Raw genomic sequence first — 27600 nt, 5'->3', positions numbered from 1 at the left:
ACCATTTCGTCTGCGGTATGTTCCTCTGCGTGTGAGAGAATGGAGGATAAGAGACTTTCCGATTCCTCGAGAGGGGCTCAAATGGACAAGTCTGTCAGCAGTCCACGAGGTCGATTGATCAACTATCGGATCAGGTAGACAGGATCTCCCTTTGCCATATCGGTAGTCCTCCAGGGACGAAGGCTTCCTCCGGAATTCGTTTTAAAAGAGCATACGGACGGTCTGGTCCTCCTGATCTTGCCGCGAAGGATGAGCATCGTTGGACGGCACCAGCATCGACGCATAGCACTATTCTCCATCATTTTCAGGAGGCCTTGAAAATGCTTCATATGAGAGTATCGGGAGACTGACCTCGAAGCCTCATGATTCTATACAGCTGCCAAGCTGAATAATCGGAGAGGCGATCTCGCTAACTTCGAATGGAAGAGACTCTCACTCGTTGACGAAGACTTTGAGACAATGCGTCGGATGCTACTAACTCTTTTTGGGGCTCTTGGCTGCACAATTGCACTTCTTGGAACCGCTGACGCCACAAAACCCATAAATATGGATCAGTACAGTGAGTAGTCGCTAGCATGGGCTCGAAATTTCCGAGCGATTCGGAGAACATTCCATTCGTGTAGCACTTCTCATCCGAAGCTTCGCTCAAATCAAATTCCACCGAAAAAAGTTCATATTTCTGGATGCTCAGTGGATCAGAATTCCGACTCCGGGCATCATCAAGTTTCCGGCTCTGTAACCATTCTATTCTCTCGCCCTCAGAGTTCCACATGTCGAAAGTGCTGGGCCTATACACAAACGGCCTCAATGTTCATAAGTTAGGGAATCTGATGGTTTCCGTCGCGTACTCGTTCTCACCGGCTGAGGATAGGCCCCTCATCGAAGAGTGCCTGGGAAAGCACGACAACGAAACCGCAATGGTGATTTTTCCCAAACACGATACTCAATCGTCGGCAACTATCGAGCATACTCTCAAGTCTTGTAATAAGCTTCGAACTTCGATATTTTCCCCTCAAGGAGTTGATCACGTGCTACATGGAGAAGATGAAAGTGGTGAGTAGGTCTCGCAAAACTCAGGCGATATTCCCTCTCGATTTCTCCATCCATGGATTTCCATCCGAACGAAGGACTCGCACCACAAGCTCCGAGTCGAACACGGTCCGGTAGCGGTATCAGTTCGCGCGAGAGGGATGCGAGTCCGAAATCCCGGGATGGAAGGAGAATCTGCCACGGCAGATATTCCCCGTCTAGATAGATTTATTGGCATCGACCCGCCTGAGGATCGACCGTCGAGAGGGCTTGAAGGGCCTCTCAGGGCGTTTCCTGCGCTCACTACTATGTATGGAATAAAAAACTAAGGATGACGACGTTCACATCAGTTGGATGCCAGCAAGAAATGCGAAGTGAAAAAGCTGAAGGAACTCCTCCATAAGAAAATGGCAGCAGCACCGCCAGTGGCCACGGCCGTCTTGCAAAAGTACGCAGAATGCGTGTGTCAACCTTCCGGAGCGGAAAGCATGATATGTGTCCAACAGAAGACCATGGACGTGAGTATCACCCCCGTTGCCGTCTAAACATCCATTACCATAGATCCCACCGTTCGAAGGACAACGAGTTTGATGCTTTGCTTCCATTGGTCCACCCCAGATGCGTTCTACCCAGACTACCGAACCTTCTTTCCAGTACGCCAAAACATTCTGCAGTGCTATAGTGGGCGATGACTGAAGGAGGGAATGAGCCTCGAGCTGAGGTCTGAGGTGAAGATCGCACGTGGAAGTCGCGGGAACGTCTCAGCGTATGGTCCATTGTTCCCCCAAAATATCAGCCTGGGAGTTGGTCGGAGTCACCTTACGAAAAAACGGATTAATTCTTCAAAACGAATCTGCTCCCATAAATTTTCTCTCGATGCTCTTCGGGTTTCTTTCCATCATTCATTCTCACCTGACTTGTGAATCGGATCCTTATTCGATGAGCCGCACGGTGTCTGCAATCTGAGCCTGCGGTAACTTACGTCGTTGATGTGCTAATGTGAGACGCGCTTCTTTATGGCGGGGTCTTGCCTTACGAGGTGAGACGCAGCCATTGGAGGCAGGAGCGTACCAAGGAATTTTTTTTGAGCGTGTCCAAAATGGATGCCCGCTCGTATACCTTAGCATTACGGATGAAGATTTTGGGTTGGGTCCATGGACCCCTGGGACCCCCCTCTCCCTGGGTACGCTACTGATCGGAGGATATTGGTATGTGACTTCCACGCTGGAGAATTCAATTATGTCGAAAAAGGTCGTTGAGAATTCCACGATACGCTTGAGAGCCAGAAGGATACTGGTTTGCCCTCAGGCTTGATTCCGAGCTTGAGATTCCTTGAAAAGCCTCATGAGCTAAAGCATCCAGTATGATACCTAAAAATCGGAGGAGACGGGAGTTGATGCATCACCTCCTCTCTCGACCCAATAATGCAATGTGGATTTGGACCTCATTGAGTGTCTCGCTCCAAGATCGAGGGCCCATTAGCAGCTCTCCGAGCCTCCTCCTATGAATAATGTTGGATATTCCGCTCCGTTGTCTCATACGTCTTCATTGAATGCCCCCTTAATGAGACCCGTGAGCTAATTAGCGTATAAGCTGTCCGAAATTGCCTCTGGATTCTCCTCGGCGGAAAGGGGAACACAATGAACTTCCCCCAATCTCGATCGAAGGGATTATCCTGGCGGGAGGAAAGAGAATATTACTTCCTCGCAAAGAATTGAGCAGTCGCCGCGACTGGGAGCGCTCATGGAAGTTCAGAGCTCCTCGTGAGAGACGTTGACTTCGAGTCAAGGAAAACGTCGCACAGTGGTCAAAAATCGATTTCTAGGTGGACAAAATTATTCGGTCGTTTTTCGCCCATATCTCAAACTTGAATGGTTCAGACTACCCGATACGATGAAAATTAGGGGTGGATGACCCCCCACAAGGACGCACCGACCCGAAGAGTTGCGATTTGTATCGATACGACCGAGGGAAAATTCTTTCGTGGCCGACAATAGGCGAAAACCTAAATTGCTCATTTAGGACCTTTGCCCCGGCTTGCCCCAGGAATTTTTTTTTCAAAAGCTCCTCAAGCCTTCCGCTTTTCAAAGCACATCTCCGATTTCTGCGCATTTTTGCGCTAAGGGCTTTAAAAAAAAAAAGTCAAATTTTTGCTGATTTTAGGTCTTCATCGGAGACATCGAATTATAGCCGGGCATGCTCCAGACGAGATGGCCTGGGGTGTCTTCGAATATTTTTTCCTCTCTTTTACTGCTCGTGGGTGACCATAAGCGGAGATACCGGGATGCAGAATTCGCTACAGGCTTTGATCCGTTTCAATTGTGGAGAGAGATTCCCTCTTTTACAATAGCATGGATATGGATCCCGATCGGTGCTCGCGATTCGGGGGCGAAGCGAGTCATCTCGGCGATCCGACATCCAACAGCTCGTTTCCAGTATTACCGCCGAAAAGCGATCTCTTGAGCGCCAGCAGACGATGTTCCGAGTCTGACTCTCGGGCAAGCTGGCGCGGTCTCCACTTCTGTAGGAAGTTGGAAGTCAAGCAGGAAACAAGTCGTGGAGCATTCATCTCCCTCAAATCTGCATGCATAAAGTTGGTGGGATAAATCAATGAACAACGTCCTCAAGACCTCAAATATCGTCTCCGCGGGCGAGCTGGAGGCCGGAAACCCTTTCCGAGTCTCAGGCCTCATTCGGGAAACGGAACTCTATCGAAAAAACCATCGAAATAGTTTTGTCCACCTAGGAATTGATTTTTGACCACTGTGCGTCGCTCGAGCTGGAGCCTTCATGCAAGTCGGCTTCCGGGGAGATCGATCCCATGCGGGATGTCAAGGTGTGTACAAAACGATTCTATGAGTTAGATATCGTCACCATGGGCGGGAATTTGATCCGAACAGTCCCGTTAAGCACTGCAAGTCTCGTTGGCTCGGTTTAATGGTTTCTCAAGGCCGAGTCCACCTCTTTAGCTGTATTCCACTCAGGACGTTGTTTCTGTCGAATCCGAAGCTTGTCGAATATCTGAAAATGGTATACAGCGATCTCCGGCTGAAGTTGCACATCGCTTGACGTATTGCAAAACAAACCGATAACTCAGGAGATCCCGCGCTCGTGATGTATGCCTTCCTGAATATTTCATGCCCATGCAAAGCAGCTCGGTCGCTGCTTCGATGCGGCGCTTCCCTGAGGCTGATCTCGGGGTCTTGCTTCGAAAACGCTCTGATACACGTCTAGGACAGGGAGTAGGTGGCGAGCCTCCAAGGAAAAACTTTCGTGGAGTTTTTTGCTTGGAGGAAGCGGGACTCGCTTCAAGTGAAACCGTTCATTTATTTCCTAGCTTGACTGTTGCTACGCAATTCTGACACGGATCGGGTGTGTGTACACAGACTCGATCCTCTTAGTACATGTTTAAAAGCTGAAGTATTTTATAATACAGTTTGCAAGATTCATGTTTTCTGCGGCTTTCGCATCGAGCGGGCACCCAGCCGTCGTCTTGGTGGAGGCTCTCCATAATCCAGTCATAATACGCGGACACTCGTACGAAGACGCCGCCGTACTTCGTCAGGCATTTTGTCGAGCTGCGTCCTTTGACGTAAGACGTTATGCCGATGACGTACATCCTGTACGACCGGCCCGACCGGTGCATCAGAGGGCCTCCAGAGTCTCCCTAGAAACGATGATCCATAAATCATTGAGATTTACCTTCCAACAGCAGCATTCTACCTCGGAACGCGTTGTCCATGAGATATCTCTTCTTTCGGATACTTCTCCCCTCGGAGCATTGGTTTCAAGGCCGGACTACCCGGTTCGGAGTATTCTTTCTCTCGTGGGACTGCCTCAATTAAGGGACGAATGCTGAAAACTCGCCTCATGGAGGCTGATCTGGACAGCATTGAGTCTCTCGCAGGGCAAAATACTCGAGAATCACGAATGTCTGCGAAGATTACTCTCTTAATTAAGGGGTAATTTCGGTTCGCGATGAGTACTCCCGCAGAGGAGCAACTTCGTCTCCTAGACAGACCTTGCCGATTTATTCTGTCCAGTCCAGGGCTTCCAGTAAAGTCAAGCATTCAAGGATCCAGAAGGAGAGACGACGACTTAATTAGGACACACTCGATTGCGATTTGTACACTTCAGGCCTCGAGATCCAGTCCGACCAACAGCTAACGCCTCGGTAAAGAAACTTCGCACAGGAACTTTCGACAACCTTTCACCCGTTCGGAGTAAGGTACGCATGCACGCGCGCCTCATCGAATCTACCTAGCGAGTTTCCAGGGGCAGAATGCAGAATTCGAGAGGGTGGAAGCGATTGGGAGAATCTTCTAGACTCACCCCACACGGTCCTTGGTATCCTTTTCTGGCGCAAATTTGGTACTCCGAGTTGAACTGACCGTACCGAGCCCACATCAAAGAGCAGCGGAACTCGCCCTGTACCTCCACTTCTGTGTATTGCAATGTATTCGGGAACTCTTGAAAAAGATGCGAAGGTGATTGGAGCTCCCTGCTTTTTCTTAAAAAAGTTTCGTCTCATGACTAGCGATCATCACAAGTTCGTTGAGGTGAGCGCCTTACTTGGCTTTTTCGACTTCCCATGACCTTTATATCCAGCGACACCATGTCCCGCTACGACAGCCTGCTCCCACGCGTAGTCACCCATTCGCGGTTCGGGGAGACACACAGGTCTGAGGGTCGCTCCATATCGCACAGGTTTCGATAAAGACAGCAAAGCGATGTCCCGCACTAAGCCTTCTCGAGTGTAGCCGTCGTGCCTTGAGAATGAGGGGCAATCAGTGAAATTAGTGCTTGATCCGAGCGCGATCCTCCGATCTTAGGGGACCTCGGAGGTTCCGAGATCGCTCCCCCAACCCTTCAACACGAGTTCGACGCCTCCTTGCTGACGATTCGACCTTGAGAAATAATCTACTGGATAAGATGTATCTTACATTCGTATGGCTGACACTGTTCGCTTGACCGTGTCGTGAGACCGGGGGTGAGGACTGGCCGATCCCAATAAAACGACGATTCCGCTGACGTAGTCTTTCCTGGTACCAGGAACATGCTCTATTAAAAACTCGTATGAGTCACCATCGTTTGGATATACAGGGCGGACGAGAGCCCCTTGCCCGTTCGTCCCGCGATGGACGGAATCTTACCCGTAGACGCAGTGGGCTGCGGTGAGCACATGCCTGTCAGAGATCAAGCTCCCAGTACAGAGACCCAATTTACCTCTCTCGTCAACTCTGTACAGTTTCACGGTCCAGGGAAACATGTTATCTGATGCTGAGCTCCCGTTCAAGACTCGCTTCGTGATCGCGCTGTTTCCGTCGACACCGCAATCTCCTGGAATCAGAGCAGCCTCCTTGAGATGGCCATTCTCTTGGAATACAGTCTAACCCGCTTTCAAGAGGTATATGCACTGAAATGCTGATATGATTCCCGATCCCTACGTCCATGGAGGCCCATATGATAGACTACCGTCTAGGGACATCTGTGACTGAAAAACTCAATGTGAGCCTGATACGTAGGCCAGTGAGAGACTCCATATGCGAAATGAGTTGCTCACTCTACGTAGCGGATCCCAAGGGTCACTGCTATGGGTATCATCGACTAGACTACCCGGGTTGGTTTTATGGGGGAAGAATTTCTCTCATCGAGGCGTCTGACAAAGCCTTTAAGGTGCATCGAAGATGTTGGAAGTGGGGAGTCGCACGGCAGCTATTTCGGAGCAATCTCGCCACAAATGGGAGAATCTCGTGTAGGTTGGAGACTCCTCCGCTTCCTCCTCGGACGGCAAAAGCAGTCGGGCGGGTTCGACTGTATCTTGACCGGTACCTCCCGCTGTGTGTCTTTGTATTTTCGTCGGCAGACCGGCGACAGTGGCAATCCAGGCCTAGCCAAGATCAGAAGAGGGTGCCCTCTCCGATTTCAGTAGAGAGACGTTTGATTAAACCTATTTCAGCATTAGCCTTGTCCTGTCCACAGACTTCCTACTGGACTTCTCCGGTTCTCTGTTCTATCTGAGAACGGTACGGAACCTGATACCGTGCGCCCGAGATCGGACGGACAAATTAGATTGATCTTATTGTATGTGTATATCTCATACATGCGGCTTTCTCGGTACTTTTCTCGGGACTCTCGGTAGTTTTTCCCCGGGCAGATTCACTCCATTGCTACGGGGGCAAGCGAGAATCTAGCTTCGACTACGAGTTTCCTTCCCGGTGCCCTCCGAGAAGGCTCAGCATGGCTTGAAAGGAGGGGCTTGGCTTGAAGAGAGGCTGACGAGCTTGCAAGCCGCATGAGCCTTTGTTGGTGGTTCTTGGATCGGGGCTGAGGCCTGCGAGTATTCCGTAGAAAGCGTGGACCTGAGAGGGTCAGCCCATTGTGTGATTCCGAAGCGAGCGAAAGTCTTGAAGAAGTTTCCCGAGTCACTGCATGACTCTGCGGATTCCGAGTTCGACCACTTCTTGTGTCGCAATGGTCGGACGACTGCCATATTCTAATTTAGGGATCCGCACAAGGTTCTCTCGCTGATGAGACGCTCGGAAGAGTCACTCGTCTTAATTGAGCCTCGACTTTTGTGGTCCTGACTGCATTTATTGTGTCCAACAGAAAAATGTTTTACCCGTCTGTGGTCGCGAACTTGCGAGTAATGGCCCCAGAGTATCCATCATCCCGATTTTCCCCGATTCGCCACCGAAGGGTGTCCCGTCGGCTTCGGGGGAAGAACAAGCCAGCCCGGGGCCAACTCGATTCCATGAGCCTCAATGCCGGAATCAAAATCGGGGCGGTCATTCATCTCTAAGGAAGGTCTCGGAATCCTCCTGGCGACTCGAGTACCGAGCTGGAGGCTTCCAAGGCGTGAGCTGAGCCTGGGCCGCCGACTGCGTATTCAAACTGCCGCTGGTTTGTGTTCCCAGCAATGCGCCGAAGGCATATCGTGAAGTGCGGAAATGTATCAACACACTCGAAGCTTGGACTCGCTCTCGCCCGCCTCGTCATCGCGTCTCACTGACTGATCGAAGAGGTGGTCTCTCACCCACTCGTCCAGAAGATCCTTTGGATTCTTGTCCAGCGAGGGAGAACAACTGGTAATGATTGATGACTCCTTTCTGAGCCCCTGGATTCCCGTGATTGGCTCCCGGTCAGACAACCCGATACAAAGTCATTCTCCGATTGCACCCTGTCCTTCCGGCCGCTTGATTTACAGCTGTACGAACAATGAGTGAGTGTAACGCGAATTTCTCCTGATTGAGGATCGAGTCTGTATCTCGATATGTTCGTCGAAGTCGGTCCGCCTTGCTTGAAATCGAGGGGAAGGGTTTCGTCGTGACGATCTGTTCCTGGAGCTTGGCCTCGCCGCTTTCTTGCGGAAGATGATGATCGTAAATATCGATACTATAATTCTAGCAGGAATTGCTTTTCGTGTGCGAGGCTGGGATTTAGGGGGACCTCAGGGAGAACCATTGTAGAAAACCATTCCGCCTAGAAGCTAGATGATTATCGATCGAGTTCACAATGGAAAACAAAGGAAGCGCTGGATTGAGGAGGCGTGTTGGTTCATGACACATGTCGGTCCGACCGACTGCTCGCGTCTGATCGGGGGAAGTTGGTGCCCCGAAAGGGAAAAGATTTGCCCGGAACGCTCTCGCTAAGCCGCGGCTTGAAAAGGCCATCGGAGTTTCGCCTCGCATAGCAATGAGCCTGAAAGTTGTCAGGATGCGGGAGCTCCGCCTTCGAAGCGGGAGCAGTCTCGACAGACATCCATTAATTGCTCGGATCATACCAGCTAATTAAAGGTTTTGATCGCCTAAGCTGATTTATCGACACGATCATGTGCTCCTATAATACGGGGACGGGGAGCACGGACGTGAGCCCAGGACCCGACGTGACCCATGAAACGAAAATACCGAGAAGCGTCGATCGGATCGACTAGTGTACTCCTCGTAAGCCAGATTTCCTGATTTTCCCGCATGACTCACCGTCATTAATTGACGCTTTTTGAGGGAAATTATCCTCCTCGTCGGATGAAATATCGTTGTAGTAGTCATCATCACCGTCCATGGAAAAACTTCGCTGTGCGTTTGAAAATCCGGCCGGGTCGCTCAGGAAAAATGCATACAGAATATAGGGAACAAGAAGGCGCATCACAAACGGACGACAACATACAGGCCAACAACACAAGGGATCAGGTGGAGCACAAAAATCCACAGAACGATCAGGTCATTCCGGTGCTCTGTTCACTAGGCCTGGAGAACGTTTACCGTACACTGGAAGACAGACAACACTGAATCCATTCCAGCGTTCTGCGACCGGAGCCGTTGCCCGGTGGCAAAAGTCGCCATTCAGCTGTGACCTGTGGCGAGTGCCGTGTCTTTTGGAGTTTTTTTGCTTATTAGATTATTACCTCACTCGGAGCCCTGTGGCCAGACTACAACTGTCCTCGTCCAGCGTGTTGGTATTGTCTCCTAGCACTGCTGCTACCGGAGGAGCCCCGGAGGTTTTTGCCCTCGACTTGGTCAGCGGTTGACGCCTGGTTTTTAGGAGACGTTTTGTCGTGGGCCGGCTTGGCCGCGCTTTCAATGAACTAACTGATGACTCCACAGCCTGACGGAACGGAACAAGAGCAGTGCGTTTTTCTGCTCATGGAAGCCCCGCCGCCGATTTCGCTCTTCAAGGTTGGACCCAACTTTGAGCTTGAAGTGAGCTTTTGTCGAAGACAACAGCTACTATACGATTCTTCAAGAGCTACCCTATCACGGCCGATCGGGCTGGCTCGCGCGGGTTTCCCTAGCACGCGGTGCATTGAGCTTTCTGTGAGACTGATTGTAGGGCTGAGGGCACAAAGGGTTGCGCATCAACATCATTCGGCGTGTCGTCGTCGGATAGCGCATCTTACTCTCGATTTGAGCTCCATCTTTTCCGCCAACCACCCTGAGTGCCTCGTTGGGTCGGATCATCGAGGCATAAGCTGGAACGAGCGGAGGAATTCCTGAATATGGATCGTCCGATGATAATAATTGATCATTAGCGGGAGATGTTGCTGATCAGACTCGAAGACCTCCCTGAGGCTTCCCCCACGCCAATAACATGACATTCTGGCGAATCAGCGCGAGCAAAGAAAAATAAAACCATGGGAAATACGCGTGCTGCCAATTTCTCGGTGGGTGGACCACGTCTAATAGTCTCTGCAGTTGGTGATACAACCGGAATGCGTTCCCTGTGGTGGTGCGATTCTCTAGCGGGAGGCGCGTCCTCTCCCAGCTCGGCATCGTCCGCATTAGAAAGTATCCACGTCGAGATATTCTAGGCACGCACCATCTGTAACCATTAATAACTCTCCCCTCCAGTCGCGGGAAAGACATCGCTTGACGCAAGGCTGCAATTTTGCTGCAAGACATTTTGCTTGGTGCTTTCACTTGTCCACTCACCGAGCAGCGACATGAATTAGAGTCCATTTTGTTTCGCCTCCTGTGCCGCCTGCTCGACATAGCCAGGCAAGCGCTTGAATTATTCTAAGACCATCTCGATTTGATGAGCCCGGGACGCGAGGCCTCCGAATGCCAGCCTAAGATTTACGCCACAACTCCCCTTGATGGATTTCAGCTGGACATCCTTTTTTGCTCGGATATGATAATCCTGCGGATTCTCCCGCAAAGGACGATGGATCACGGTTCGTTCCAGCGGTGCCTTGGAAAATGAATCAATGTAAATGCAGACAGAGCGCTCTGACGATAACTGCTTTGATTGGAATAGAGTCTATACAGCTCCGGGAACATATCCTCGCCCAGGCAATATTAAACGGACTGCTCTTCCCAATTCTCCTGGGATCGTGATATGATCGAGCGGAGCTAATAATCGAAGCTGATGAGGCGGGATTATTTCCCCTGGCCCTGCGCGGAAGGAGAATATTATGACTCTCTTCATAATCTTTTAGAATTTTACGGCAATACAGTGAGCTTTGCTGAATGGGAGCACCGGTTAATGGAATCCTCCGCTCAATCGGATCGCCTCCGGAGAGACCCGATCAATTGGGCTCCATATATTTCGGCCCTGGATAGTCGGATCCTCCCATTATTCGGATCGAAATACCTGGTCCCGATGTGTTCCTTTCAGGTCTAGGTGGAGTTCGTTGTAGATGCAAATCTTAGAGGAGCTCAGAATCGAATATGAGGTACGTATAATGGAGCGATAGAGTTTTGCACGAAAGCAAGCTCGAAACCTTAGCTTGCATCCTAGTTCCTTGAGGGTACTCGTTCCAAGCACAGTATGAGCGGGAGTCCCCTCTGCGATGGTCATCGGCTACGAGCAGAATATCATGTCTGGCTCGAAATGTGATGAACAGGGGGAATTCCGGCTCTTCATTCGATTCCAACGTAGACGTGTGTTCGTCGATGAAATCCTGGTCGATGCCTTCGGACTCGGCAGCTCAGATCAGCGAGAGTTTCGGGTTATCCATGAATTCGATCTGTCCCCGAGGCTCGCTGCCGGTCCTCATGACTCTATTCGGGCATTTTCGAAATTCATCTGGCGATCGAGCCTTCGCGGACGACATCAAGTTCCAAATTATTAGTCTTTCGATTCCCTGAACTATCCACGAGCAATGTGTTCTGCTGGAGATCGACCCTTCAAAGAGCAGGATTCGAGAATGCATCGCCTTATCGACACCAGGGCGCTTTCCAGACCTGCGTTCCTACATTCCCCAGCGAGTGGGATATCCCGAAGGGGAAAGGAATGATTGGAGAGATTCCCGAATGGGAGGCCTCTGGTGGATTCTTATCAACCGGGATGGGCCACTCAAAGAGGCCATACGGAGTTAGAAGATCAAAGCTCTGATTTGGGCTATTATGGTCGCGCAGTGATGAGCCCGGGATCCCCCCTTTGGCCACTCCGATTTGCCCATACCTATCTATCACCTAGGCACAGCTCGGTCACGCTCTCGTGGTCGAGGCACTCGACAGAGGGAGCCACGGGCCCCGTCCTCGGTTGAGAGCAGAGAAAGACGACGTCGGAGAGAGGGTCTACCTCTATATTAAAATATGGTGGCCCAGAGGCTGGTGTCTCCCGACTGCGCTGCCTCGGCCTCACTTCCAAAGCCGCTGTGTGACGACTAGCGGACGGTGCAGTGTTTGACGTCTAGCGCGTCCTGCAGGCGATCCCGCGGCGGAAGTCCGACCTGTTCGTGTGAGTCCTAGTTCCCTCCAAACGCCCCGAAACCTGCGCCATCGGAAGTGTCGAGTCCCAGAAAACGCCGGGGAAGTCCACGGACTCAGAATGGAGCATTTCGATTTGGAGTTTTGCTGACGAGAGGAAGGCTCCATTCACTCACTTTACCGCCGTTTAGATTATCCATTTATCGCTGAGCACACGAGTGTATCGGATCGCGCTGTGCTTTCAGCTGCAATAGCACTCGGACTTTGACCTGAGCGCCTTGGAGACGAGCCGAAAACCAGATCAAACCGGAGCCCGCGGTCCCGCGCGGAGTCTCGCCGCCGCTGTTTCTCGGAATGACTGCTGGGGAATAGTCAGCCTTCGAAGAATTGAAAAATTCCGATTGACGTAGCAGAAGGATATAGAGTTCTTGGAAGTGCTCTTCGATCAAACGAACTCGCGAGATAGACAAGCAGCACGACAAACAGATGCGCGCGCGACTGCGAGGCTCTGATCATGATACTATCAGAGCAGGGTTAGAACTCTTCCAAGTCTTGGCAGACTCTCGTGATTGACAAGATTAAACCGGTAGACAGAATCTCCGCGGATGACTTGGTGCTCGAGTGCGTGAGTTCGCCGACAAGTGTAGACTGGGTGACGGCTGCCTCTCGCCGAGAGTTCAATGCATCTACGTTAGGTAACCGCCATCTCAGGATATCGTCGGAATGCCCTTCGATCGCTCAAAAATAGAGAAACCTCTAATATGTATCAACCGCTCCAGGCTTCAGCCATCGGAAGAAACCTGGGTTAATGGACATCATTTCACAATGATCTCTATAAAATTTTGCAGCGACCTCCACGGTCCTCAGACCATGTTATTTTGATTAAGGAGCGTTCGTTAGCATTATCAGAACGTTGGGCTTCGGGGATTCTCGAAGTCCTGGGAAGCCCGTCTCATGATCATGAGAACGGAAGCTCATCGCTCTCGATGGAGGGAATCGCTGAGACTTCATAGAATTTCTTCGAGGATCCCTTCGAGGGTTTAAAAACAAGCGGACAGCACAGGATTAGGAGACGACTGCAGAGGTCATATGCCGCTCACCTGCTACACTGACCAAACATCCTTAGGAAGAATTATACACACCCCACACACAGAAACAGCTCATACAAGCAGCCCGTCGGAAGACTTCATCGTCTCAGAGGAACCTCTGGAACTCGAGATTGCGATGTCCGAGAGATTCGGAACGAGTCTCGAGTATCCTCTGTGGTCGAAAGTCGAGACCCGCTCGACTATTGGCCTCCGATCTCAGGGGAGACCAATTGTTATGACTGCGTCTTGCTCCGACTCGAATCCGAGACCGTAATCTGTTTTTTGAACAGGGAAGAATTCTCTCCCGAAGACAGTATCAATAGATCTTCGTGAGCAATTCGAGCTTCGACCAGTCCGAGTCTGAATGATGACAAGGATCTAATTCGAGGAATCAGGACGACGAGCGACCTTGTAAGGCGAATCAGAAAGACCGTCGCTTCCGGCACTTCAACATCGGGCTCAATGCACTCCGTGGGGTTGTCGGGACCTGCGCTGCGCAACAAGTGTTGAGCGTCAGCAGGGGACGGAGCACTTCCCTGCGGGCTATCGAGAGGAGTTCTCCGAGTACTTCAGCCAGAGTATGTTGCATTTCCCTAAATTCTTATTGTTTCAGTCGGCGGCGCGCGTCTTGGACGTCGCGCTTCGCTCTCTGTGGAACCGCATGTCCTGAATCGTTGACAAGGGCCCTGCCGGGGTCCCTATCCTCGAGGAGGTTCGTTATGGCATCAGTGTCGGCATCGTCCCTTGAAGAAGGGCCCACCACTAACAACAACAAATTGATGGCCAACGGCAACAATGGCCGCGCAGGTCACGAAGAAATCCGCACAGTTCGCCTCGCCGTCGAACCTCCAGATGGCGGCTACGGCTGGGTCGTCGTGCTGGCATCGTTCCTGTGCAATCTAACTGTTGACGGTGAGCCTGAATAGATCTGTCGGCTAGCTTGCTAGACCAGGTATAAATAATCAGCGGAGGTGAGTGTTTGTTTATTCAGACGTTGTCGAGTGCTACGGAGGAGACTCGGGCCGAGATGTTTCTTCGCCTGGCCTTCGGTTACGCCGCAGAGCTCTTTCGGCATGGAGCGCTCCTGGATACCATCCACGGCTCAGACCAGGGGGGTATAGCATGGATCGTATCAGAGACCCGCTGAAGATTCTTCTGAATACATCAGCGTCGGATACACGTGGGAGTCCTCCGCTCGGATACCCTTTCCGAGAATGGACATGAAAGCTCAATACTCTTGAACCGAGAAGCTGAGCGTGCCACCGCTTCTGCAGAAAACGGTTTTGGTGGTCTCCGCCCAAAACAGGAAGTCATGACATGGCCCACGGAATCGAAATTCCTAGAAGAGAACCCCCGACGGTTGACTGCAAAGCATTCCTTCGGGAAAGTACTGGATCTGATTAGAAAGCTTTTCCTGTTTTATAGAGCAATCCCTCACGGTGCGGCGCATAAACGGCGTTGAGCAGCTGAGAAGAACGCAATTCCTCTCTGGATTCGTGGGAGGGGGGCTGCTCGGGGAAGCCCTGGTGCTCGGTACGCGTCTCCGTGTGAATCACGGGATGATCCTCCCCGCATCGATTTATTCCGCGCGAGCCCAAAAAATTTTTGGCGATCTCAAATGCTCCTCGATGACAGTCGCACCGCTCCCTCTCGTCATATCTGCGAATCTCATCCGAGCCAACACACGCTGAAAGTGATCTCGTACATTAGCGAAGCTCTACGGCAGGCTGTGCACAATCGATGACCACAAGTTTCTCCTTGTTTGTTTGCGTGGCCAAAACAGTCGCGGCACTCAGAGTACAGGGAATCTCTGACATGCGTACCGATCACATGAGCAAGCAACCCCGAAAGCAGCACTCAAACGAGCAAGAGCTATTCGACGGTCGAGTCTGTATCAGCTCGTGATTCCTCATCGAGTTTCGACTCACAGTGCTTGGTATAGAGGGGACAAGCGTTTTGCTTTCCCGCATTCCGACCTCTTTCTGGAAGCTCCGGAAAACGGAAAACAGTCCACATCGCCCTCGGCCCGAATTTCATAACATGATCTGGGGATCAAGTGCATGTGACCGTCTCTGTGGGCTCGCACGTTCCGCTTTCGTAAGGGTTGGATATATGTATATTGAATGGCGACCTGCGTGAACGAGGGCGTCGGAGGAAGAGACTCGACAGAAACCGGTTTCATCCGAGCTACGGATTGAGGGAAATTACCAGAGGAGGGTCCTGGAAAGAACTGGGAGCTTCACGGAACCTACCGAAAGAGCCTCGGATATCTAAGAGAAGGATCTCCGGTTAGGACATCAGCGAGTATGCCACGGAAATGATGAGTTGGACGATATGCAAGATAAAATGTGACGAGAGTACTCAAATGGGGGAATCTGCTGGATGGGTCCACATCGAAGCCGCGTCATTTTATTCTGCTTATTCAGTCGCTCGGGTTATGAGGTTGTCCCATCAAGCAGATCCAACGGTGAGTACGGTATTACGGTGGTTCTCGAACTTTGTCTTCGGAACCCCTAGGGGTTCCGCAGCTAGACTTTTGGGTTCCGCGCTATCCGCCACGGAACGCAAGGGTTCCGCGGAACCCAGTCGGGGAACCTCTGCGGTAGCACATGATCGTCAAGACAGTCGACCGATCCATTCGCTTGCAATGGAAAAGCTCTCACGGTCTCTTCACGCTGCTCGCGGAGTGAGATCATCCCTTGAGCAATGGCGTTGCTCGACTCGAAGTAGACGAGAAGAAAGCGCAGTCCGGAAAGCTCGCTCTTTTCAACTTCCGGATCCGCGCGGAGGGCTTCCTGTGCTCCGGAACAGTCGATTGGAACGACGCGACCAGTCACAAGCGCGAGATGAATCATGGCGTACGAGCATCTAGAGCTGATTACACTTGAGCAGCCGTTGTTGGCGCACTCCGCTATAGAATGAACTCATGATCGTTCCGTAGCTTCCGGTCGCATCTCCCGTGACGCACGAGCTGTAGAGCACGACCTCTGGGTCCACTCAGGGAAAATGATTTCCATATGCGTGGGAGGAACCTCCTTTGAAGGATCTGGATAGACGTTCCGGATAAATCGTCGAATGTTTCTCGATGTGGACGCAGGGTTGAGACGATCCACAATCCCCTCCAGTGGATATGAAGCCCTTCAGCGTCATGATAGGCATGATCCACTGTCTTCGTGAACCATCGGGTGAGGTGTCTGCGAAGGTCAGGGAGATCTCTGCTCACAATGGATTTCATTTACGCACATCATTTTCAGGCATCGCGTACACATTCGGGCTCTTCCTCCCGGACTTGGTCACGTCCTTCAACTCGACAAAGTCCGCCATCACTTGGGCGGGCTCGCTCCTTTCCGGCTTCTATCTATCCGCCGGGCCTCTGGTTAGCGCTCTAACCAACAAGTACGGCTGTCGCAAGGTAGGTCAAGTGCTGCGGTGTTCCTGCAGTTTCCTTCAGGTTCCGCCGTAGAGCCAAGCTCTCTGACAATCGTAGGGTCGGCCTGTCACCGCTTGCCCATGAGTGGTTGACTGAACGGAAATAAGTTAAAGCAAACAACTAGCGTACTTTGCCTTCGTCCGCCGCTGGACCCGGGATGCTCTAGAGACAGCGTGATCCACTGAAATAGTCGGTCGTGTCCCCTCTCCTCCCGAGGATCCTGCATGGAACAAACAATGAACATCGATATTCAGATAGAGGTTCGATCGCAAAACCTTCCCAGCGATTCGAACGGGACCAGAGATAATATACATGCGGAATTTGCCTTGCAATCGGTCCGTAATGGGATGTTTATACCTTTACCCCGAGCTTCGAACAGACAGCAACAAATCGAGCGAAGTTCCTCTACGCGAACTGCCGACCTCCGAAGGTCGACTACTGACCTTGGGAACTTGCTAAGCATCTGCAGCTCCTTGATGCGGGCCGTCCTAATGATCACTTCTCCATACATTTCGGATCGTTTAGCTATTCCACGGATCTCGCTTAATCGGTACGGATGTTTAATGCTCCGAGGATTTGCTCAACGTAGCTTGCGGTATCGTTTTTCCAAAAGATGCGAAGTGACCTCGAGAAGTCGTTAGACAGGCGGATCCCTACCTCGAACTCGTATTCCAAATGCCTCGAGATCTGAGAGACCATGCAAGGAATCCCTGGGCTCGATACGGATACAAGAATTCCTCGCAGAATGATGAATAATTATTTATCGAGGTTCCGTAGAAATGCTCCCGTCCCTTTTTTACTTACTCGGACCCGAATCATCGATAGAGAGTCTCTTGGTAGGAATTATCGAGGCTTTATTATTCATCGCAAGCCCGACGTTATGGTGGTATGTAGAGCCCATACTGATCCAGTGAATCTTAGACCAGTCTGCTCAGTCAGTCGGGCTAGCGCGGCGGCAACGAGGATAATTCTTGAACATGCAGTCATATCGGACGCATTGAACATGTTTGAGCATTTGATCACTATCAGATGCATCCTGATCAGAGGCCGGCTGTAGATGAATCTTGAACAGGCTCAGCTCAGCACGGGACGACACTATACGATAGTCCCGTCACGTGGCGTGACGTCACAGAGCATTACTTGTTCTTTCGATACGCGGAGGGTCAATCTCATAGCAGGCGAACGACGGGTGCATCGCTCAGCGCGAGGGACCGGGGCGCGTTCGGACAAAGAAAGCATGACAATCAGCACACTGACCAGCGTCGGTTTCGATCGGAAGAAAATAATTCGAGAAGTCTGTTGTTTGCGTTGCATTTCTTGAGCATGCATTGCGAAGTCCTTGCAGTAAAGCAAACCGTTCCTCTCGGATTGGGGAGCAAAAAATTAATGCCAGGGCGAACCGGAAGAGCCGTCTGACGCGAGGATAGAATTACCATCGAAGAGTGTACTTTCTCGCTGACTGAGTTCCGCAATTATTCCAGGTGTGCATCGCCGGCAGCCTGATAGCCTGCGTGTCGCTCTGCACCGCAACCGTTGTGGACTCGGTGCCGCTCCTTCTGATTTTCTACGGGGTGTTCGCTGGCACGGGATTTTCGCTCATCTACCTCCCGGCAATCATCTCTGTGAATCAGTACTTTTCTCAGAAACGGGCAACTGCGACCGGAATAGCGGTCTGCGGTTCTGGCTTGGGCGCTTTTGTTTTCGCACCTCTAGTGCAATACCTGCTGCAGTACTACGCGTGGAGGGGAGCTCTTCTAATACTAGCAGGTGAGCTTCCATTCCACGGGATCAGTGTCGAACATATCCGAGTCGAATGAGACTCATCAGTCGAGAAGAGTTCTAGCGGCTCGCGTGAGACCTCCTCGTTCTCCCTCGAAGACGAACGAGAGTTTTAAAAATTCGAGTTCGTCTACCTCGCAGAATCGACTGAGGGCTCCGAGTGCTCCAGTGGAGCGGAATGATAAATAATAACATTCCTCACCGAATTACAGGTTTGGTTTTGAACTGTTGCGTGTTCGGAGCGCTCATGAGACCTTTAGAGATGTGGTCGGTCGCCGAAAAGCCTCTCATGCAACGAATTTGGGAAGAAAAAACTGGGCTCATGAGGCAAGATTCCATAACTCAGAGCCAGTTCTTCCTTGTACAGCATCCAGACGGGACGGTCGAGAAACGGCTCAAAGCGGGGGTCAACACGGAGCCGGGTGAGTAAGAGATTGAATTTCCTGAGCCCGTCCTGCTTGTTCGGGCTGTTCATCCCTGGGTAATATCATAGGATGATATAGGAGCGCCAGATTCTGGAAATTTCGTATCGAGATACGCGACGCACTGCACAGAATCATTTTCTCTACCGGCGTCGGAAACAAGCGTGGATGTGGAAACAAGGGAGTGCAACGAAATCGTGGCAGCGAATTCCGACGACGAATCATTTCCGAGCGGATGTATTGGCGAGTTATTTACATACGTGTATTAAAGTCGCGTGAGAATCATGAGCTGAGAGTCGACATTGAATGCCTGAGGTCGAAGGTCATTGGCTAACCACAAGTACGGGATCCCCCCTTGTGTTGTCGGGCCAGGTGTGAATACGTCGGAGACTATGCCCCTTCAATGGCTTCTACGCCATTTTTGTTGACCCTCTGGATCACATATATACAGCATTGCACGTGCGAAACAACCGGTAGTCCGTGAAGACACACCCTGGAGATGACCTTGATGGCCTCCTGCGGTCAATGTCGACCCGTCGATTTCAGTTCTCGGAACTCCGGGCACGCTTGGTGGGAGAGATAGAGTATCCCCGTCCACGAGCTTCGGCTCAGATGGACTGAGAGATTCAGTCGGACGACATCCATGTGGCCTACGGTCCTTTACAGCATATTCTCCGAACGGAACTACCTAAATGTAATTGACTGATGTGAGATTCTCCGTACTCAGAGTCGCGTGAAACTTTGAATTGAGCCGTCCTGGATCGAATCGAGGTCCCGCCCTCCCTGCCTATCATTGGGTTTTCGAGTTTGTGGAGCTCGGGCGAAGTACTGGCAGCTCGAGAGTCAAGTTCCAGTGAAACGGTCGGTTTCCGTTCGGGATATGTCACTTGGAGACGGCCCGGCCGGTGACGGTAGATTGTAACACGCCACCGGTGAGCGGGGGATCGATGAAATTGCATTTTCCGAGCCCCGGTTCGTTTTCGATTCTTCGCACAAATGGATGGCACTCGAAGAAATGAGGATTTTTTCGAGCACGCGGCGAATGCTCGTGACTTGCCCCGGCGGCGCGGCGTTCGCGCCGGTCCAGTTATGCCTCTGCTAATTATAGAATGGAAATTCGAGATCGGCTCCTAATCAGATTGGGATGCGGATGAAGGCTAGTGCGATGTACAGCCAGAGAATGTGCTTCCGCTTAATCTTGTCCTTGATCCGATCCGTTCACCAGAGTCAAAAACTTCGCTTTGAAGCTGATTCGTTTTAGGGTTGAGCGACCCTTCGATGACACCTCTCTAACGGAGGTCACGTCTGACCACGAAAGGCTATACCAACGCGAGTTGATTCGCTACTCTTTTGTCAGCCCGCTGTGATATTCGAAGGAAACAAAGCTTGAAATCTCGTCGATTAATCTGGATGTCGATCTGCATACCAATGCTTCTAAGTGGTGGCCAAAATCTTAGGAACGGCACCCTCTTCGGTACCTCCAGTTGCCGTTCTTGAGATTTTGACCACCACGTGTATGGAGCGAAAGATAACGTAATTCTCAAGATGCAAGGAGTTGAATCCGCTCTCCTCTTTTCCAGGGGTGCACTCCACCTTGTTCTTAGACCAATGGGGAAAATCATCGACAGATGCTCCCCCGGCATTGACTCTCTCACCAATTGAAGAATCGGACCACACGAAGAGCGGTCCGCAGGCCAATGGCGTGAACCCCCACGTGTCCAATCACGCCATCACGAATATTGCAAAACGAAAAGGTAAGTGATCGATTCATATGCGGAGGGGAGCCGGGCGATTATTTTATTCGGTTCAGTGATTGAAACGAACGGTAGCTGGAGAGAGTGCTATACACTACCTAAAAAAGAATGGCAGCGACGTGACGCGGAAACAGGAGCAGCCTACGCGCGACTTCCGGGATGTGGGCTGCGAGCTCGATTGTGTACGGCTTGGATTCTCTGAGTCTGCGGTGTGTTGAAGTTACTGACGATGCTTGAGATGACTCGTTCGGGAAGAGTCTCGCGCGGTTCCGATGGCGAGCTACGACATTTCCGTCCGGGCAAGAGAAGGCTCCGAACTTTTCTTGGGAGTGTATGGTGAGGGGCGAAGCTCGCACGACTGAGCCGATCCTCACAAGACCGACTGGTGTTCAGGGTCACACAAGCGAAAAGGTCATGGTCTCGCAACTTCGCGAAATCCAGCTGGGCGGGCGCTGCTTCTCCCTTCTCGGCTGTTCCCGGATGATGGAGAGAAGTGTTATTGCCGAGAGGCTTCCGGGAGGAGGCATTCAGCACCGCTCCCGTAGCGAGAATCGGAGCCAAAAGCGGAACAGTACTCATGGGCGGTGTAAGTCAGGAATCTGGGTATCCCGATGTCGCTGCTCCCACGGAAATACCCGCGTATCACTTCATAATTCCTTTCGGCTCTGAATATTGCATTCATATCTCATCTCCGAATATTGCTCATATTCAATCGCCTGCTGAGATATTCGCGTAGAGAAGTTCATGCATTACTCGAGTTTGAGTGTCGAGAAATACGAGGAGACATCTAGAACGTTCTCCTGAATCTCCCTCGATCTCCTAGAGCCTAGACGTCGATTATTCATTTCAATGAGTCGGGAGGAATGAAGAGAATCCCCCGAGGGATGACTTGTCTGGAGTTCGCAATCGAGCCGCGCTCCGGCGGCAGAAACAAACAAATGATATCACGAATGTTTGTTCTGAGATCCGGTCGCTGTGTTTTTTGTTTGTTCAACTCGAGTTGCCCCACATGATCGTTTCTACTCTCGCTGGAGAGCGCTGTCATATCGATCTTCCTGTCAAAACGACTCTCGTCGCGTCATTCGGAAACAGCCGGAATCTGGAGTCAAGCGATCCAGCCTAATCCAGTTCGCTTCAATGCCGGCCGTCATCGAGTATGACGTCACCACCATTAAGGTTGGAGCACAATCTTATTAAGGCAGCGAAAGTTCATGGCTGTCGGCGCCGTCGGCAGGAGCTCCCCGGCTGGCGGGTCGATCGCTGGGCAAAGTGGATGATTTCTACTGATCGAGCGAGTTGACAGCAGACGACGCCTCTGTATAGCTGTTCACAAGCTCCTGATCAGAATCAGGCATTTTTCGACCGGAGAATATCGCGGGGGAGGGAAGTCGCAACCCGTCCTGCTTTGAGACCACTCGTCACAGCCCGGGGTCGAAATCCTCAATACGAACTTCCAGGGCCCGCGAAGAGCCACAGCGCTCCGATTCCTAGCCCAAATTGTCCCAGTGTATCGTCGGGGGCTTCGAAGTCGCTCCACGCAGATTGCATTAATCCGAGACCTGTTTACTACGCGAGTTAGAGACAGAAATGCCTTCCCCCGGTACATAGTGCCGCCGCATCTGAGGGAGTCGATCCATCTAGCTCAGGGGATCGGCGATCCAGAATAGGCAGGAATCGTCCGAGGAAAGCAATAGCTGACAGAATGAGTCGGTCGTCTACTTAGCCAACCGAGCGGCTGATCGATCGGTCCGGGTCTGTCACTTTGTCGCGCCGATCTTCGATCCGCGAATTCATCGTTGATTATCCCATGAACAGAATACGTTGGAGTAGGCTCATCGATAACTGGCTACAATTATGCCGGAACGAGCCATAGTCACGGCTCCATACGATACAATCACGTCACGCCATTGATAATGTTGCGCCCTCATGATAATTCGGATATTTCGTTCCGTAGGCTGTTTTCACGTTGAGTAACTCAATACATAAGGTCGATTTCTCTCGCAGGTCTGATCGCTTCGCACAGCGCAGCCAGGCTCACGATGTCAACGACCACGGTCCAACCAGACATCCGACGCAATTCCTCGACTCCCAAGTTTGCCTTGGGAGCTTCCCGGAATTCCATGCAACACCGCCCGTTGAATGCCATCACCAGCTCCGGTTACCACGCCACGGGAATAGCTGGCTCGAATCTCAACACCACGCATGAGGTATTTTCTATCGGTGTCGGTCATGGCGAACACACAGATGATTACTCCTCTTCCTCAAGACGTGAGGATGAGCCTCTGTCTCCGCACTCTGTCGCTATCCTTCGTGTGATTTCCTCCTCTCCCGAATGATTCACCGGGAACGTTGTGTTTTCCCGCTCGAGCCGCGTCCGGGAAGATCTTGCTGGACTTCATGTAACCTTGCATGAACCGTCGGACGCGAGAAAGCCTCGAGGCTCTTCGATGCCGGTCTTCTCAGTCCCCCATAGTCTTCCCAAGTGTCCAGAACCCCTTCCCCCTTCCCCCTTGTGTTCTCGTCTTCGATGTCGCACTTCAAATCCGACTAAGCACTTTGTATGAGGTCATTGTTGAATTTTCGCACCGTTTGTGGCTTCCATGCTCACACCGACGCGATCCCCCACCCTGCGACGAGCGTTATCATTGATGATGGTACTAATTCGCTCCCTCTCCTCTCATTTGAGGAGAATATCAAAATACTGACAAAACTTTGCTGTCTTACTGAGTCTCTAACCGTATGTCGATCGGCTATCCCACCGTTACTACAAGGGAGGAAAAAAGTTTTTGACTGGATTCGAACATCCATCACCGGGAAACCGAGAGGGGGTCTCGGCTCGAACATATATCCGAGTACCATGATCATTGTCTCGTATCATTCTCCCTTTGTGTGATTGGACGCTTGTGCTTCTTCCCGCAGACGATTTGCCTCCTGGCTCCGCCGCCGCCGCCGCTTGACTGCGGTCTCAATCCACAGATGCGTAAATCTATCAGAGATCTAGCAAGGCCGATGTACCGGAAAGATATCTTCTACTCCGGATCCATTCGCAATCTACCGGAGTTTCGACAGTCGTCTGGAGACGTTCGTTCTTACATCGCGTCGGTCTTGACCCTGCCCGGCGAGAACCAGTCGAGGGCCGCTAAGGTGGCATGTGGATGCTTACCGGCGGCCATGCAGGACACCCTAGGTCAGTGATCATCGGGGGTGCATTGAGGAAATACTCCAGAATTTCAGATCCTGCTCCGATGAGATCGGTTGTGCGAACCCTAACGACTCGACGCATGGTCCAAGAGCGGATATTTTTCAAACTGACTCTTCTTGCCCTCTCAGGCGATATCTTCGATCCGATGCTGCTCAAGAATCCCGCTTTCGTCATAATCTGCATCGCGAATCTCATCGGCATGATGGGTTTCAATATACCATTCGTCTTCATCGCGGACGCTGCCGTTACGATGGCGAACGTCGATAAAAACGCAGCATCCATGCTCGTATCGTGCATCGGTGAGCTTTCTTAATTATTCAATGAGGTCATAATTCAAGTTAAGAGCGAGCAGAGCCGGATGTCGGAAATCTGCAGCTTGTCAACTTTCGGAAGCTCAGAAGTAATGGCAGAATTTGTCTTCCCAGGTATCACGAACATGTTCGGCCGTTTGATATTCGGTCGTCTCTCCGATTCGCCTCGTGTAAACTCTCTCACTGTTAACAACATCACCCTCGTGATATCGGGATTCGCCGTGACCATCACCCCCCTGTCCCTCCAGCTGGGTGGCTACTCGGCGTGCATGGTTGTGTGCGCCATCTTCGGTTTGATGGTGGCTGCCTATATTCTCCTGACTTCAATCATCCTAGTAGAACTGTTCGGGCTCGAGAGACTCACTAATGCGTTCGGCCTGTTGTGCCTTGTACGCGGCCTGGCGTGCATTCTCGGCACGCCTTTCGCAGGTAGGCGTCGCAGAATTCCGGCGGAATCATAACTAGAACAATTCTGTCCCAACGTCTGGTCGGGATCTCACTTCGCGATCAATCTTGAGACACCGGACGACTCCGCATCCGACCTTGTTGCTTCATGCTGCATCCTACCTTCCAGGTGTTTTGTTTGATCTGACCGGGTCTTATCAATGCCCCTTCATCGTTTCTGGGATCATGCTGGCAATCTCGGGTGGCATTTCCGCCACTATACCCTACGTGAATAACCCACATAAGGTCAGTAGTATATGTATTGTCGGACTCAGGGCGAGGATTCTGATGGGGACTAAGAGCTGTAAGCGCATAACTTTTAGCGTCCGAGGCTCAGGTTCCTCTTCTTCCTTCATATCTGATACCCGTTTCGCATCTATTGCAGAATGTCCCCCCTCCTCCTGAGGACTTCATGTCGCCCCTTGAAGAAATACCGGAAGAGGAGTCGTTCACCGAAGACGATTATTCGCCGCGGCACGAAAGACGTATCAGGGACCTCGAAGATTCTTTGGCCGGGGATGAGAGAGCTTCTCTCATGGAGGAAGACGAGGACGACCTCCCGATGACCATAAACTGCGATCCCAGAATCGATTCGGACGAAGATACCCAGAAGGACGATACGATCGACGATAAAGATGGGGGTGAAAGAATCGACAACTCCGTTCGCGCAGAGGAGGGCAGAGGCTGACTTTCGCACCTGGACCAATTTCTTCATGATGCTGTTCATTCTCGCCCGCGAAGATGCGAATATTCCGAAACGGAAGCCCTTGTACACATCAGGATGTGAGGGTTGAACCGATTCCCAGCGACATCCAGGGTCCAAGCCCGTCGCGTTCTTGGTTCATATCGAAGCTTGTATACTCTCTCCGTTTAGGATCTAACAAATTCAGTCGCATAGGCCGAAAAAGCCGAAGTGTAACTTCTCGACGAGATATCAACTTTTACGATGACCACGATTTCCCCGACTCAAGGCGACTCGATGAACAATGCGTTTCGGAATCAACTCAGTCAGATGGAGAAGCCTGCATCTGCTTGGACCGATATGTCTCCAATCCAGCAGGCTCCGGCAAACTTCCGGCGAGCAGTGAAGAAATGAACTCCGCAGTCTACGGTGGGGGAGGACGATTCAGGCTGTGGAGAACAGGACGCGAGCGTTGATGGTCATTGTCGCTAGGATTCAGGCTGTTCATGAAAGACTGAATGTCGGGAACGCTGCTTCCGCCTGACGACTAGAGCAAGGACATATTCTTCACCCGATTTCTTTCGAACACTGGAGGAAAGACCGGCCTCGCGGATATCGCCCTCGTTCCTAGTCGGCCGAGGTTCCGTCAAAACTCAATTCATCCCTCCATATACGTCCAGACGGACTCACGCTCCCCGGGAGAAGCAACTGGGAGAGTTTTCGACGACTTCCATTCCTAGCCTGGAGTCCTGAATGTAGACTCTGCACTATACAAGATATCCGAAGATTCAGATGACTGTAGAATACCGGCGTCACAGTTCGCAGGACCGAATCCCAATCGGGTGTCACCCGCGTGATTCCTAGGCTTTCAAGCGAAGCTTCGAGCAGAAACGACGAGAACAATGGCATCAGAATATACTGCGGTGGCTTAGTGACATTCTCGGGTGGCTCCCGAAACCCACAAATATTGACGCCGGATACCGCAGATGTGACGATTTTTGAAGACCGGCACCTTTCTCGTCTGAATATGTCCTGGAGATATGTGCCACGGAACCATTGAGACGATTTCGACCATAAAATATATATTCTTCTCCTAACTATTATAACGAATCTTGATATGCCGATATATTGTTGAGCGCTCTGGGCTTGGTAGCTCCCGCAGAACGCGTTGAGTCATATGTGCAATACTTCTCTGAGATGTCACTTGAACTTCTCTTATACACTCACCAAAGAATGAAATATTTAGATATATAAAATATATATGAACTTCTAGATTTAAAGAATATATTCATCCAAAATGTCGATCCGTTGTTCGAGAGAGGTATTCGTGCCGTTTGTGGCAATTTATAAATTTCGTGTAAATAAACCTGTAAAATCGACAGACAAATCCTTACGAAGGCTCGCCGTTCCTTCCTCAGGGCTGAGGACATAGGTAGATATACGAGCGGAGGAATTAGATTCGCATATACCTCTCCCTTGTGGGTTCTGAGCTCTTCGGAGCTTGTAGAAACCTGAGGCACCTGAACAGGTTCTATCAATAGAGATACCATCTCATGTTCCTGACTCGTAAACCTGATCGCTGCGCGGCTACGATTCAAAAATCAGAAACTCTGTTTTTCGTATTTCTCCGGGAAGGAAAACGTCCCTCCGATGAAGATGTACAATGACATCGTTCTAGATAATGGACGCCATACGAAACCGAGGGGATCTTATATTTCAGTGGAAGTGATGTAGGCCGAGCGATTCTCAAAGTGACTCCGTTTATTGAGTGCAGATGGCCGCCATTCCTCTACTGAATTGAGGCATTTCAGCGGGGGCCCTGTCCTGCGCCTCCAGATCGGCTCGATCCTACGGTGTCCTCGCCTAGAGATCCTCAATTGCCGTAGACTAGCTCCGATGGCTGAGCTCACCATCAGCGCTGCAGAAACCCTGAAGACAGTTATACAGAAAGATCTTGAATGACGCTCTCGATCTCGCCTAGCCTCCGGTAGCCTGCACGCTCTCAAGAAGTATGCTCGGACCATGATGCAGCATGCAAGAACCGCATCCATTCCGGTTCATACATGAGTCCGAGCTTACCTCGAAGAACGTACAGCGATTAAACGTCCCATCGCGTCATTTCTAGCGTCTCGCTCATCAATTCTACACCGATCATCTCGCCTGAAGCGCCATCGTTTCCGATGACAACACAGAGGCACGATACGCGAAACCGGCATTGATTTCGAATTACAATGTTCTATACCCAGGGCAGACCGATCGGTGGCACCATCTGAGAGTAACTTCACGAGCTCCACGGAGGCGAAGAAACT

At 51.3% G+C, this 27600-nt stretch overlaps 3 protein-coding genes across 3 annotated transcripts; 2 read left to right on the top strand and 1 right to left on the bottom strand.

Moving 5' to 3' along the window:
• Positions 1 to 440: 440 nt before the first annotated feature.
• On the top strand, positions 441 to 1725 carry LOC114828486 (uncharacterized). Its single transcript, XM_029112816.1, has 5 exons — positions 441 to 559; positions 763 to 920; positions 1018 to 1053; positions 1380 to 1547; positions 1684 to 1725. The coding sequence occupies exons 1-5, from the start codon at positions 460 to 462 to the stop codon at positions 1723 to 1725; spliced, it is 504 nt and encodes a 167-aa protein (XP_028968649.1). The 5' UTR covers positions 441 to 459.
• A 2701-nt stretch (positions 1726 to 4426) lies between these two features.
• On the bottom strand, positions 4427 to 6298 carry LOC100909040 (phenoloxidase-activating factor 3-like). Its single transcript, XM_003748169.1, has 5 exons — positions 6183 to 6298; positions 5973 to 6071; positions 5602 to 5798; positions 5362 to 5498; positions 4427 to 4696 (listed from the first exon to the last, which is right to left on the bottom strand). The coding sequence occupies exons 1-5, from the start codon at positions 6296 to 6298 to the stop codon at positions 4427 to 4429; spliced, it is 819 nt and encodes a 272-aa protein (XP_003748217.1).
• A 7688-nt stretch (positions 6299 to 13986) lies between these two features.
• On the top strand, positions 13987 to 25508 carry LOC100908896 (monocarboxylate transporter 13). The gene is made up of 11 exons (XM_003748168.2): positions 13987 to 14179; positions 16522 to 16679; positions 18179 to 18464; positions 18689 to 18898; positions 20479 to 20652; positions 22657 to 22859; positions 23572 to 23839; positions 23983 to 24153; positions 24280 to 24594; positions 24740 to 24855; positions 24995 to 25508. The coding sequence occupies exons 1-11, from the start codon at positions 13987 to 13989 to the stop codon at positions 25295 to 25297; spliced, it is 2397 nt and encodes a 798-aa protein (XP_003748216.1). The 3' UTR covers positions 25298 to 25508.
• The last annotated feature ends 2092 nt before the right edge of the window (positions 25509 to 27600 follow it).

The sequence above is a fragment of the Galendromus occidentalis genome, unplaced genomic scaffold, assembly GCF_000255335.2.
Source record: "Galendromus occidentalis unplaced genomic scaffold, Mocc_1.1 scf7180000077528, whole genome shotgun sequence".
Classification (NCBI taxonomy): Eukaryota; Metazoa; Arthropoda; class Arachnida; order Mesostigmata; family Phytoseiidae; genus Galendromus; species Galendromus occidentalis.
This window is presented reverse-complemented; position numbering and strand designations above follow the sequence as displayed.

What these genes read in the sequence shown, in the direction of transcription:
- LOC100909040 (XM_003748169.1), bottom strand. Translation starts at nt 6,298, where the DNA reads ATGTTTCCCTGGACCGTGAAACTGTACAGAGTTGACGAGAGAGGTAAA. An exon ending in TGGGAAGTCGAAAAAGCCAA is followed by an intron (nt 5,499 to 5,601) that starts GTAAGGCGCTCA and finishes ATCTTTTTCAAG; the next exon opens with AGTTCCCGAATACATTGCAA. An exon ending in GATACCAAGGACCGTGTGGG is followed by an intron (nt 4,697 to 5,361) that starts GTGAGTCTAGAA and finishes CATCGTTTCTAG; the next exon opens with GGAGACTCTGGAGGCCCTCT.
- LOC114828486 (XM_029112816.1), top strand. Translation starts at nt 460, where the DNA reads ATGCGTCGGATGCTACTAACTCTTTTTGGGGCTCTTGGCTGCACAATT. An exon ending in CATAAATATGGATCAGTACA is followed by an intron (nt 560 to 762) that starts GTGAGTAGTCGC and finishes TCTCGCCCTCAG; the next exon opens with AGTTCCACATGTCGAAAGTG. An exon ending in ACGACAACGAAACCGCAATG is followed by an intron (nt 921 to 1,017) that starts GTGATTTTTCCC and finishes TTTCCCCTCAAG; the next exon opens with GAGTTGATCACGTGCTACAT.
- LOC100908896 (XM_003748168.2), top strand. Translation starts at nt 13,987, where the DNA reads ATGGCATCAGTGTCGGCATCGTCCCTTGAAGAAGGGCCCACCACTAAC. An exon ending in ATCTCAACACCACGCATGAG is followed by an intron (nt 22,860 to 23,571) that starts GTATTTTCTATC and finishes TTCTTCCCGCAG; the next exon opens with ACGATTTGCCTCCTGGCTCC. An exon ending in ACGTGAATAACCCACATAAG is followed by an intron (nt 24,856 to 24,994) that starts GTCAGTAGTATA and finishes CATCTATTGCAG; the next exon opens with AATGTCCCCCCTCCTCCTGA.